This window comes from Protomyctophum bolini, assembly GCF_963924005.1.
Source record: "Protomyctophum bolini genome assembly, chromosome: 5".
NCBI lineage: Eukaryota > Metazoa > Chordata > Actinopteri > Myctophiformes > Myctophidae > Protomyctophum > Protomyctophum bolini.
The window spans coordinates 29,965,836-29,980,521 of NC_137866.1; the positions used below are offsets into that span (position 1 = coordinate 29,965,836).

The 14,686-nt window shown below is 45.6% G+C and overlaps 1 protein-coding gene across 1 annotated transcript in view; it reads left to right on the top strand.

Moving 5' to 3' along the window:
* The window catches only part of LOC308315463 (metabotropic glutamate receptor 7-like), a 168,282-nt gene that overhangs the window by 52,746 nt on the left and 100,850 nt on the right, over positions 1-14,686 (top strand). Inside the window, exon 2 of the mRNA XM_080763454.1 lies at positions 2,625-2,841. Within this exon, the coding sequence (XP_080619580.1) occupies positions 2,625-2,841 (217 nt within the window). The remainder of the gene's footprint in view (positions 1-2,624; positions 2,842-14,686) is intronic.

Consider the following 14,686-nt stretch of genomic DNA (forward strand, 5'->3'; position numbering starts at 1 on the left):
CACTCGTTATAGCTAAATATGGTATTAAAAAAATATGAATTATGATCGAAAATCTTAGTTACAATGAAACTGAATGGATGTGTTTTTTTTAAGGGTAACTGTTCCGTTTTGGCAGAGTCAGACGATCCGCGATGTCAACACCAGTCACTCCTCCCAGTCACGATGCCTTCTACCCGGGCATAATTTCCTCTTTACGTCCCCTGTCTGTCTGGGACCACCAGAGCTCCAATAGCTATAGCAATTATCACAATTTAAATAAATAAGCATATAGAAACTATTTCACATTAACACCACAAATATATTATCATTGATTAACTCCATTCCTCTACCCTTTAGTTTCCATGAACATTGTACTTGAATGAATGTCATATCTGCAGTATGCACTGTCATACTATTGCACTTTTCAGCAAAAAATAATTTTAGAAGACTAAATGGGACTAAAGACTAAATGTGTCTTATTCAAAAGACTAAGACTAAATCAAAATATGCTGAAAAAAACAACACTGGTGCGTGCGTGCGGTGAATGTTCACAGCTGGGCTCTTGTTTTCATCACAGTAAACAAACTAACATTGTATTATCTCTTCCCCGTGTCCATCCGACACTATAAACTCCTCAGTGTATGTATGTACCAAATGGACCCCTACTCCTCAGTGTATGTACCATATGGACCCCTACGGGCCCGTTTGGGTCCTGTTATAGTTCAAACAGGATACATTTAAGGCATGTTCAAGTGTTTTTATATAGGTATTGTACATCTGTCCGTGAGGGATTTGACATTGTTTATCCCACTAAAATCCTGAAGGCTGGTTTGACCTCTGAGACCGTCAGACCGATAAATAAAAGAGGTTTATTGTTAGTGTACTTTGTAGAGGTTTATTAAATGTAGTTAGTGTACTTTGTAAAGCAGGTTCTACTGTGTTGTAAAGGCTCATTGTTACACAGTGTCCATTGGGATGATCCTGTGAACATGGATCCACAATATGCTGATGAGACACTTCTGAAGTAAGGAGGATAACCGCACACTATTAGGCAGTTCCCTAAACATTAGGAACTTCATGGAATACGCTCCCCTCCCACGTCAAACTGGCCTCTTCCATCGAGGCTTTTAAATCTCGCCTTAAGACCCTTGGGGCAAGGTGGCACAGTCGGTAGTGCTGTCACAGCTAGAAGGTCCTGGGTTCGATTCCCACTGGGGAGGCTGTGGGCGCTGGGGGGCGAGCTCTCTCCTCCACGTCATGAGTACCCATACTCGAGGCGTGGTTGGCGAAAGGGCCCCCCTGTGTGGAGCCTGCATGCTCTCCCCGTGTCCCCTAGGGCAGGGGGGGGTCACCAAATCACCCTGGGGGGTCCCCACATTATTATTATTTTTTTCCATCAGCCTGATGGAGGGGAAAGGAACTGGTCGGAATAACGTGTTCCGTCCATGTGTTACATCCAGACGGGGAAACTTCCCCCCTGTCAGGTGGAAAGAAGCAGCTTTGACTCCCCATGCATAGTAGGAAGCATGAAGTCAGGCATTTTGTTCGTTATTTTCCTGTGCATCGCTTTGTAAACCTCGAGTTGTAAAATGTCCTTTATAAATGCAGTGGATTGGATAGAGCGGTCTATATGGCGTTGGTCTGTGCGTCCTTATCCTCGGCTCCATAAGTGTCCAGAATAAGTGCCAAAGTGATTACGACGGAAGCAGCATAACGACACTGTAGCAGTATAATGACACTGCTTGGTGTCAATAGGTCAGGAGGCTGGAGGGACTGAGAACCACTGATTTATAGAAGCATTCGCCTGCTGGAATGATTTCAGATAATTGATGTGTTTAGTTTGTGTGAGGTCAAGGTCCTTAACATGCCAAGAGCGTGGCAGATAAACCATCCCAAAAAAATGCATCAAGCTATTAAGCTTGATGTAGCTTATTAAGCTAATAGCTTATTAAGCTATTAGGCGGCAAACTGCATTTCATGTTAGAGTTAGCGTTAGGGTTTGTACCGTAACAGGGTTAGTAGTCAGACACCGCGTCAAACGCGATGTGGGCTGACAACAACATCAATATGAGAGTCAATCAGAGTGAAATATGGACACGAGGGTATTGATTTGAGCTGACGTATTGATGTATTGTCCCTTTTTTAAAGTGTTTATTCATGTTTTTTATTATTATTGTTTGGACCCAATGTTGTATACATTTTGTGTTGATAAGGGCTGAGGATGGCTATTAATACATTCTGGTCGGGAACCCCTTTTGTTTCACTTTAGCTATTGAGAAATAGCAGATCTACAAGCTCATAGCACGGCACCGAGTGCCGCAATACGAGCTTGAAGGTCTAATATTTTTATTAAATCCTGAAAATATGGTGCAAATCTTTGAATATATATTCTTTCAGAGCAAATGTTTTTTAACTCAAATCCTTGCTTCTGGGGAGTCCCTGGAACAACATATTTTCAGATGGGGGTCGGCAGCCAATTTAATAAAATTGCTGGGGTCCTTGACATGAAATAGTTTGAGAACCACTGACATATAGAAACATAGGGTTTTTTGTAGAATCGTCCTCAGGTCTAAATGGGTTAAATCATCTGATAACATCCCAAACCGCTAACTAATCTCTCTCTCTCTCTCCCTCTCCCTCCGCAGATCCCTCAGATCAGCTACGCGTCCACGGCTCCGGAGCTGAGCGACGACCGTCGCTACGACTTCTTCTCCCGCGTGGTTCCTCCGGACTCGTTCCAGGCCCAGGCCATGGTGGACGTCCTCCAGGCTCTAGGATGGAGCTACGTCTCCACCGTGGCGTCCGAGGGAAGCTACGGAGAGAAGGGAGTCGAGGCCTTCACACAGCTCTCCAAGGAAGCAGGTGAGAGGAGACAAGATCTTTACACAGCTCTCCAAGGAAGCAGGTGAGAGGAGACCAGGTCTTTACACAGCTCTCCAAGCAAGCAGGTATAGAGGAGTGTTGTTGACTGGTGGTCACAACAGCGGCTGTATGCTATGGAGGTGAATCAATGAACTGAGTGGAATGTGTTAGGGGTTTCTTCTCAGTTTGGAGTTTTTGTAGTGTGGGGTTTCATCCAGTGTTTTTGGCAGCAAATTTAGATTTTAGTTTTAGTCATAGTCTATAGTTTAAAAAAAAAGTCACATTTTAGTCACCTGGAATGCTTGAGTTTTCGTATCGTTTTAGACGACTAAATGTTTTAGACTAAATGTTTTAGTCGACTAAAGCTCACAACACGTCCCGCTGCGACGCGTTGTGAGCTTGTAGATCGGCTATATTCAGCTTGCAACCAAGTGTAAAATGACATATACAGTTATACTGGATCTTTTGTCCACTAGTCCCTTCCTAACATTTTAGTCTAGTTTTTATCTGTTGACGAAATTGTCAATACATTTAGTCTTAATTTTTGTCATCATAACTCAGTTTTCATTTAGTTTCCATTTAGTTTTCCTCAGTAAAAAAAGGTAGTCGACGAACATTTTTCGTCATATTATTAGTCGACGAAATCAACACTGGGGTTTCATCACACTCACATGGGTGGGGAAATTGCCCTAAGGAATAAAGGAGTACATGGTAAATGGTGCATTTACTGTATATAGCACCTTTATCCAAGGCACTTTACATATAGATTATGCATTACATTCACCCATTCACACACACCCATTCATATACCTTTACATATATATTGTGCATTTTATTCACCCATTCACACACACACACACACACACACACACACGCACACACACACACACACACACACACACACACACACACACACACACACACACACGTCACACACACATTCACACACCGATGCCAGAGGAAACCATGCAAGGCACCAACCTCATCGGGAGCAATTTTAGGTTCAGTGTCTTGCTCAAGGACACCTCAACACTGGGACCTCATGGTTCCCAACCTAGCCGGTCTACCCCTAGGGCCACAGTTGCCCCTATAGCCGCACACTATTGCCGATGCTAATAGTTTATCGTGGACACAGAGACAAAATCCGACAGACTGAGCTGCCGTCCATATGTCTCGGGTAGAGGTCAGGGGTCACCAACATGTCCTACAGAGGTCAGGGGTCACCAACATGTCCTACAGAGCTCAGGGGTCACCAACATGTGGCAAAGACTCGGTCTTGTCCGTGGCACATTTTAGATTTTCTTTTTCACACAGCTGATCATAAGACCCAATTACTGAATGTCAGTCTTCAGGTTTTCTTCAAAAATATGTATGCCACTTATTTACTACAACCCTATGGCATATTAGGGGTCCAACTATATAGAATCAACTATAATGGAATCAAATGGACCATGCAGGATCAGCCTCCTCCTCTTCAGTATCTCTCCCAGTGCCATTCAGATCTACACTCTCCACATGCCCTGCAGGGCGTTCCAGTGCCATTCAGATCTACACTCTCCACATGCCCTGCAGGGCGTTCCAGGCAGATCTACACTCTCCACATGCCCTGCAGGGCGTTCCATTCAGATCTACACTCTCCACATGCCCTGCAGGGCGTTCCAGTCAGATCTACACTCTCCACATGCCCTGCAGGGCGTTCCAGTGCCAGTCAGATCTACACTCTCCACATGCCCTGCAGGGCGTTCCAGTGCCAGTCAGATCTACACTCTCCACATGCCCTGCAGGGCGTTCCAGTGCCAGTCAGATCTACACTCTCCACATGCCCTGCAGGGCGTTCCAGTGCCAGTCAGATCTACACTCTCCACATGCCCTGCAGGGCGTTCCAGTCAGATCTACACTCTCCACATGCCCTGCAGGGCGTTCCAGGCAGATCTACACTCTTCACATGCCCTGCAGGGCGTTCCAGTCAGATCTACACTCTCCACATGCCCTGCAGGGCGTTCCAGTCAGATCTACACTCTCCACATGCCCTGCAGGGCGTTCCATTCAGATCTACACTCTCCACATGCCCTGCAGGGCGTTCCATTCAGATCTACACTCTCCACATGCCCTGCAGGGCGTTCCAGTCAGATCTACACTCTCCACATGCCCTGCAGGGCGTTCCAGTCAGATCTACACTCTCCACATGCCCTGCAGGGCGTTCCAGTCAGATCTACACTCTCCACATGCCCTGCAGGGCGTTCCAGTCAGATCTACACTCTCCACATGCCCTGCAGGGCGTTCCAGTCAGATCTACACTCTCCACATGCCCTGCAGGGCGTTCCAGTGCCAGTCAGATCTACACTCTCCACATGCCCTGCAGGGCGTTCCATTCAGATCTACACTCTCCACATGCCCTGCAGGGCGTTCCAGTCAGATCTACACTCTCCACATGCCCTGCAGGGCGTTCCAGGCAGATCTACACTCTCCACATGCCCTGCAGGGCGTTCCAGGCAGATCTACACTCTCCAGGCAAAGTGTCCTCCAGACAAAGATCGGAGGTGCTACATTTCTGTTATTACTTCTCCTCCATTTGAGAATGTACAGAATGGAACGCTGTTCGCTTGTTGAAGAGAGCGATTGATTGTTAGTCTATCCATGTGTTCTCCGCTCCGCGAGAGGCTTCATTACCTTGGAAACAGTGTGGACACGCACGCACGCACACACAAACGCATAGCGAGCTGGATCAACTTTTTTTTTTGTCACCATGGAGCTCCTGTTCTCGGCTGTCATGATACGTGTAACCTTTTGAACAACAGTAGGGCTACCGAAACGAGGAGCATTCCTATAACGAGGTGTCGGGTAACAGGACGCTTTTTTTAAAACGAGACACAGCTGCCGGAGTGATTGGTACCGGCTTTTTGGTGCATGATGATTGCATTAAACAACATTACACCATGTTAAACTCACTTTTCCTGTCGATTTGCCACTCAATGTGCCATTCACTTTAAGCATGCGCATACCCTCTATACAGTTTATAGGCATTTTAGCTCCCGGCAGCGCCACGTAAAAAAATCATAACAATTATGCACTTGGTAACTGCTTTTTGAATTTTGGTATGGTCATAAGGTTTTGAAAAACCATTGCAAACTAATTTTGCTCGCCTCCTAGTGGTCCGTTTGCAATGAAACCATAGGCAACCCGGCAGCTCCATCGTGGACGCCATCTTGAAAACGATGCCTTTCTAGATTGTTGTTTTTCGTAAGAATTCAGTATGTTATTTAGCACACCCACTAGTAACATAATCTATTGAAAAATCTCTTCTACCAATTATTTGGGGTTTCAACCATATACTGACATATCTAATAGTAGTTTCATTGCAAACCGACCACTAGGGGGAAAGCCAAATTAGTTTGTAATGGAAACCTTATGCCCATACCTAACACCATGCCAAAATTCAAAAACTAGTCACCAAAAGCCAAAACGTTACAAGTGCGAACCCAGCTATAGGGCTTGGTCCAATGCTTGATTCTGATTGGCCAATCGCTGAATTCAGCCGTGTGCTATTTATTGATAATGACCACTCGGCTCGATAACGGACTTCTGTCTAATCAAAGTCTCAGGCCTCATACACACATACGACCATACTTGTTCCGTCTGTGTTTCATGGCTGCCGCAATGCAATTCCAATGGGGTCAAATTGGCAAATGGCAAAAAGTATCTTAACTCAAGTACACATTTTACTGGTGGTCCACTCATTACGAGGATTAGCATTACTTTGACTTTGAAGTACTGGTGGGTTCAGTTCACAACTGACTGACCATTATTGACCGAATGGAAAGTGCCTCCCTGATTGTCACCCTGACCTCTATATACCCCCCCCCCCCCCCCACACACACACACACACACACACACACACACACACACACACACACACACACACACACACACACACACAGAGCTCTGTCCATTTGCAGTCAATGGGCATTCGGCAGTGACTCTCCATCCATCTCCTCTCCGATTGACCAATATGTGGAGGAACCTTGTGAAACGGACGGTGAAAGCTAATGATATCCCTTGGGGCAAAGTCCAGCAGAGCCGACCATGAATATTTCATCTTAGCTCTGCAGACTATACCCATTAAAAGTTTAAGAGGATGTTTGTGGTGTGTGTTCGGGATGTGAGAGAGAAGGACTGGGAAAAGAAGCAGGTTTGTTGTGTACGAAATAAATGAAAACGAAAAGGGGGGAAAAGTTGGGCTGATTTGATTTAGTGCTTACTTTGGAGGTTTGTTCACTCGATGCACACTGCGACGCATGCAGTTTCTCTTCAGCTCTCTAACTAGCTTGTTCTTTTCCTCTGATGTCGTTCCGTATCAAAGAGACAGAGAGAGCGAGTGAGAGAGATAAAACCACAACCCTTCTTTGTATTTCAAAACAGGTTGTAGCTACTGCTGCTGCCGATGAGAGACGACCAGCTTAGAGGCGCTCACTTGTGTTGACTCATCCTTTGCTGCTGAGACGCAGTCGGGGGGAAAATGAAAACATTTTGCTTTTGCACGGAAACCGAATGAGAATTATATCAGGAAAGGAGGTCCTCCAGCGACGCAGTCGGCGGGGAAATAAAAACATTTTGCTTTTGCACGCAATCTGAATGAGAATTATAAATGGAAAGGCTCCAAAACACCAAGGATTCATGTCTTTAAATAAATCACAGATTACGCAACAGCATACATATACCCATAGGACCATGTGCTGTACATTGATAAGATCAAAGGCTGTGTGTTCTGTAGCTTCCCCACACACCTGTCTTCAATGATTTAAACAATATGTTCTGTAGCTTCCTGCCCCACACACACCTGTCTTCAATGATTTGAACTATTATAACAACCAAATCACATACAGTCCTACATACCGTAGTCTACTTTGGTCAGCTTAACACACAGTATCTATATGAAGCATGTGTGTTTCACCGTGCAGTAGACAGTAGATTCAGATTTATTTAATTGCCCAGGTGAGGTTGGTGTGTTGAATTATACTGAAATTACAAACACATGAACCCTACTAGCCATGTCATAATAGACCAACATTTAGCATGTACGTGGCACCGTAACGCGTCTCAACAGGGATCCGCTCGTACAGTAATTCCAACGGCGCTTTAGTTGGACAGCGTGGCTTCACGTGCGGTTAGGGTTACAGGGACTGGGTTAGTGATGGGGCTAGTCGGTTAGGGTTACAGGGACAGGGTTAGTGATGGGGCGAGTCGGTTAGGGTTACAGGGACTGGGTTAGTGATGGGGCGAGTCGGTTAGGGTTACAGGGACAGGGTTAGTGATGGGGCGAGTCGGTTAGGGTTACAGGGACTGGGTTAGTGATGGGGCGAGTCGGTTAGGGTTACAGGGACTGGGTTAGTGATGGGGCGAGTCGGTTAGGGTTACAGGGACTGGGTTAGTGATGGGGCGAGTCGGTTAGGGTTACAGGGACTGGGTTAGTGATGGGGCGAGTCGGTTAGGGTTACAGGGACAGGGTTAGTGATGGGGCGAGTCGGTTAGGGTTACAGGGACAGGGTTAGTGATGGGGCGAGTCGGTTAGGGTTACAGGGACTGGGTTAGTGATGGGGCGAGTCGGTTAGGGTTACAGGGACTGGGTTAGTGATGGGGCGAGTCGGTTAGGGTTACAGGGACAGGGTTAGTGATGGGGCGAGTCGGTTAGGGTTACAGGGACTGGGTTAGTGATGGGGCGAGTCGGTTAGGGTTACAGGGACAGGGTTAGTGATGGGGCGAGTCGGTTAGGGTTACAGGGACTGGGTTAGTGATGGGGCGAGTCGGACCAACGCGCGGTTAGGGTTACAGGGACTGGGTTAGTGATGGGGCGAGTCGGACCAACGCGCCGTTAGGGTTACAGGGACTGGGTTAGTGATGGGGCGAGTCGGTTAGGGTTACAGGGACTGGGTTAGTGATGGGGCGAGTCGGTTAGGGTTACAGGGACAGGGTTAGTGATGGGGCGAGTCGGTTAGGGTTACAGGGACTGGGTTAGTGATGGGGCGAGTCGGTTAGGGTTACAGGGACAGGGTTAGTGATGGGGCGAGTCGGTTAGGGTTACAGGGACAGGGTTAGTGATGGGGCGAGTCGGACCAACGTGCGGTTAGGGTTACAGGGACTGGGTTAGTGATGGGGCGAGTCGGACCAACGCGCCGTCGGAATAATGGCGCACAGCGTGCCCCTTGTAGATCAGCAGTCGTGAGCTTGTAGATCATTTTTTTTCAATGGTAGAGATGTGCCGTTAAGGGACAAATAGCCAGCCGCCAAGTACAGTTCTCTTTGGGACCCTGATCAAAGACCTATGGGGGTTACCAATATTGTATACATTCCCAAAAATATAGTCTTGACTGAGCATGGAAGGTCTGATTGTGAGTAAGCCTTAAAGTGGAAATGAAGCCTCCTCCCCACTTCCGTTTCTTCTTTACACTCGCCCAAATGTATCCTAATATAAATAGAAATCATCTAAGCATATAGAGCTTGGAAGGTCCGTCCACATTACTTTTTTTCTGGACACTCTTGTATGATGGAAGTGGAGAATTAAAACGATAGAAACAACAAAAATAAAAGATTGGAATTTGGCGATACAAGGTTTCTGCCTGAACGGTGGATCGTACGGGGTATGTGTGTGTGTGTGTGTGTGTGTGTGTGTGCGTGCACATACTTGGATGCAGTGAAATGTCAGATGCATTAGTGTCTTCTCCACTTCAAAGAGAACCATGCAGTAGACTAATGCAATCGGGTTTAGCTGCCCACCCATTATCCCAGGCCAGGACTGTGATGGCGTGCGCGTGTGTGTGTGCGTGTGTGTGTGCGTTTGCGTGTGCGTGTGTGTGTGTGTGTACGTACGTGTACAGCCACTATTGATTTCTTTGTGAATTTGCCCCATTCCTTCTCTCTCTCTCTCTCATCTCTCTTGGCCTTGTTTGGGCGAATCTTTCTCCATTGGTTCAGTCCAGAGTCAAGTGGAAACGGGATACAGTTTGTTTCTATTTGATCACAATGACAAATGTAAGCTAATTTGAAGGGAGTGAAAAAAAGACCTCTCCCTGGAATTGATTGAAGCCAGCTGCCAACAGCATGTTTTCATCCATCTCTCGTTAGAACTGTGGAAAAAAACTGAATGTAGTACACACATTTAATGATAGCAAAGGGGTCTCTTCTCTCTAAATCTACGGCGCTCTCCATGGTTTTGATCAATGTCAATGTCGATGTTCTGTCTTCATTTCTGACTTTCTTGGAATATAAACGCTTCTAGAGAGACTTTAGATGTGACAGCGCGAGGTAGTAATGGAAGATTATGCCTTCCGGTTTTTCAGAGTAAAATCTGCCTCATCTGCTTGGCACCATTATTTTTGAAAAGTCCCGGAATACCGGAATTACCTAAAACATTTTTGTGAGATTACATCCAGGCTAGAATTAGAATGCATTGATTGATTGATTGATTGAAGTATTTATTAACAGTTTGCAGAATTTCAGTACATTTCAAGCACAACCATACAAAAACTGGATGACACCATGCATTACACTTAGAAGGGGTTACAAGATTAATACTGGATAGGTTGTCTGCTTTTAATATTTGGCCCCGGCTACCAGGTGTGACTTCACACACAGAATCAGCCATGCATCCTCCCACCAAAAGAAAATAATATTCATAATCACTTTAGCCATCTAACCAATATTAGCTTTGCTATTTGCATTTGCATTACATTACCACATTAGCAGTACAATTACAATTATGTGCAAATTTGCTCAACATCATAGCAGCAAAATCCGATTTTACCAGTTTTAAGTATATTATTTTAAGTATACAATTAAATGAATGAACCATTGTAAAGAACTTTGAGTAATAGAAAAGCGCTACAAGGTTTTTTTTCCACACAGCCCGCAGCGACAGAGCAGCTAGGAGTGTGTGTGTGTGTGTGTGTGTGTGTGTGTGTGTGTGTGTGTGTGTGTGTGTGTGTGTGTGTGTGTGTGTGTGTGTGTGTGTGTGTGTGTGTGTGTGTGTGTGTGTGTGTGTGTGTGTGTGTGTGTGTGTGTGTGTGTGTGCGCGTGTGTGCGTGTGCTCGGTGCTCCCCTGCCTCTGTGTGTGCGCGTGCAATGTAGTGCTCTCATGCCTGCGCTCATGCGCTGTGGTGCAGGCTGCCTTGCCCCTTTCCTCTCCACTCCGGAGGTGATAAATATAATTGCAGCATTATGAAATCCCCCCTGGGGCCTCAGTTCGGTGGGGCTGGGCGGGGGGGGCAGCATTAGGTGTGGCTAGTAGGTGGTTGGAGGCTGTGGGAAAGGAGGAGTAGGGTAGGGGGAGAATGTGGTGGTTCGGTGAGGGAATGAGGGCCTCGTGGGTGGAGGGCAGGCTGGGGGGGTTCTACAAGCTCACAACAAGCTCATAATACACGTTGTGTGAGCTTGTAGATCGGCAATTTTTGGCGGACAGATATTTGGGTGTAGAAGTAGAGCAGTGGTTTTCAACCAGTGGTGCGGGGACCACCAGTGGTCCTTGGGGGGGTTCCAGGAGGTCCCCATGGCTAAATGATGGAGAGGTTAATTGTAACCATTTCAATTTACGCTCTCAACAGTTGAATTGCTGTTAAACAGCTGCATTACTTAATTTATTACAAAGTGGGGTCCGGGGACCACCAGGGGTCCATGAGGGAGTTCCAGGGGGTCCCCAGCTAAATAATAGTTTGGAACCAAATCTGGACCCTTATGGGTCTGTAACTCTGAGAGTGTACAAATGGAACCAAACGGACCCTAATGGGTTTGGCAAAGGTCGTGGGATCCGCGACGGCCGTCGGGCACGCCGTCCGGCTGTGCCCAGACCGTTGAGCTAACCGCCCGGGGCCTTCCTTATGATTCTTGATGACTATTTATATGTATTTGATGTATTACCATGTGGTGTTCTTGCTTACTGCACGTCGCTCTGGATTAAGAGCATCTGCTAAATGCCTCCATTGTAATCGTAAAGTTAAAGAGGTTAAGTGTCTAATGGAGATGCACCATTGGTACAGGTACATGCTCAGGGCTTCTGTGTTGGCACTGGGCCGTGTTACACAGCTGGCTCATTGCTAATTCATGTAAATCATGGGTATTAATAGAGCGCTTTGGCCAGCATGTGAGAAATAATGCCGAGGTTATCCACGTGTGTCTCCTAGCAGGGTACTGTGCATATCTCACTGAGGAATATCTCTCATACATAGGCAGTAGGTATAGGCTCCATGTTTGATTAATTGGTGTGCATTGGTGTTCAGAGATGAATCCTCCCAATTTATACCGAGCACAGGTTTATATAGCGGTATAGGAGGCAGATCGCTGAGGTAATAAGTAGGGGTGCACGATTATGAAATTATGACCTCCTATTATTTGCAGGGTCATATCTGCCGGTACCGATTCTGAAATTACAATTAGTCTAAAATGTTAGGGAGGGACTAGTGCACAAATCAGGTTGAACTAAATGTAAGGAGGGACTAGTGGAGAAGAGATCCAGTAGAATGTTATGAAGGGACTACTGCAGATTCTGCAGAAGAAATCCAGTAGAACTAAATGTTAGGGAGGGACTATTGGAGAAGAGATTCAGTAGAACTAAATGTTAGGGAGGGACTATTGGAGAAGAGATCCAGTAGAACTAAATGTTAGGAAGGGACTATTGGAGAAGAGATCCAGTAGAACTAAATGTTAGGGAGGGACTATTGGAGAAGAGATCCAGTAGAACTAAATGTTAGGGAGGGACTATTGAAGAAGAGATCCAGTAGAACTAAATGTTAGGGAGGGACTATTGGAGAAGAGATCCAGTAGAACTAAATGTTAGGGAGGGACTAGTGGAGAAGAGATCCAGTACAACAAAATGTTAGGGAGGGACTAGTGGAGAAGAGATACAGTAGAACTAAATGTTAGGGAGGGACTAGTGGAGAAGAGATACAGTACAACAAAATGTTAGGGAGGGACTAGTGGAGAAGAGATACAGTAGAACTAAATGTTAGGGAGGGACTAGTGGAGAAGAGATCCAGTAGAACTAAATGTTAGGGAGGGACTAGTGGAGAAGAGATCCAGTAGAACTAAATGTTAGGGAGGGACTAGTGGAGAAGAGATACAGTAGAACTAAATGTTAGGGAGGGACTAGTGGAGAAGAGTTCCAGTAGAACTAAATGTTAGGGAGGGACTAGTGGAGTAGAGATACAGTAGAACTAAAACCCCTTTTCTGCATGCTGAGCTTGTAGATCTGCTATTTTCAACATGCAACCAAGTGTAAAATCTGCCATTACGACCGATCAAGGCACCGCCAAAATACATTTTAGTCGACCAAATCCCTTGGAGAGCGCTATCCAGACTGTTGTACACACGGACGATTGGTTTTAGTGTTTTTAGTGTTTTTCATGTTTTTCGGGACAAGCACAATATCTCCTAAGTATCGTCCAGGCTGGAGCTGCAGCCAGAAAAAACTATTCTAATTGATCTGCCGTTTGCAGAGTTGTGAGCAGAAGGCACACAGAGGTTTTGGGCGCATCCATTTAGCGATGTGATGCCTTTAAAGATGTGTTACGGTAAACACAGGACATGTGCAATGCCAGCTAAAATGATGTTTTTATCAAAGTAATGAGCCTGAGGAGACCGGGCAATTAAGACCGGGAGTTTCTTTCCCTGTTTCTCTATATATTCCGGGAGACACCGAACTGAAAGGTTATCTGGTGGGTGAGAGAGAGAGAGAGAGAGAGAGAGAGAGAGAGAGAGCTGGGAATTGGTAGGAATTATAATTGGTTTGGATGGAGCACGGCTGTTGACTCAGGACGGCTGCACGTTGCTTTGGATAAAGACATCGTTAGTAGGCCTATGACACAGTCTGGTCTGTTTGCCCAAACTGCTTCAAAAGGTTATGTTGCTCTGTAACCCCATACGCTCTATAATGGTGGAAGACACTTTGGTTTATTATCATGTGTGTCTACATTTGGCAGAGAGAGAGAGAGAGACAGAGTCATTGCCGATCATTATAGGCCTAATAATCAAAATAATTAGGCCTCCACTACAAATAATTGTAGTGAAGGAAAGGTACAATATTTGCCTCCGAGATGATCAGAAAATTGGAAATACTCCAGTGAAGTGAAATTGCCTCCAAATTGCATTACTTGACAGTGCAGTACTTCAGTAAATGTATTTAGTTACTTCACACCTTGCTAGTCACCTTGCTAGTCTCTGACCTTAAACAACTTGACAGCCGCAAATGAGCACATTTTACAGCCTGTAGTTTTTCGCAGCACAGACGGACATGGATTATGGAAAGTCTAAAAATACCTGAATCAATGTTTCCTCAAGGACAACGCAGCCACCAAGCAGGTGAATTATCTAATAAGCAATTAGTGACACGCGTTAGCAAATCACTAGCTTTCATCCTGTACAAACTAATTAGAGGCTGTGTGGCTGTCTGGAAAATGATTACGTTTAATCACCTGTCTGTCGAGGTGCAGCGTTGATTTCGTCGACTAATACAATGACAAAAAATGTCCGTCGACTACCTTTTTTCAATGACGAAATCTGAATGGAAACTAAATGAAAACGAAGCTATGATGACTAAACTAAGACAACAAATAAAAACTAGACTAAAATGTTAGGAAGGGACTAGTGGACAAGAGATCCAGTATAAGTCATTTTACACTGCGCGATGTGTTGTGAACTTGTAAATCGGCTATTTTTAGCAAGTGAAAAGTCTGTCATTTCGACGGCATCAAGGACGGCAAATGTGTGTGAGCGTAACAGAGGCTTATAACCGCCTTTCTGAGATCGCTATTTTGGACCTGTCAATAGGCCTATAGGTATTTTGAAAAACGCCAAATTACTA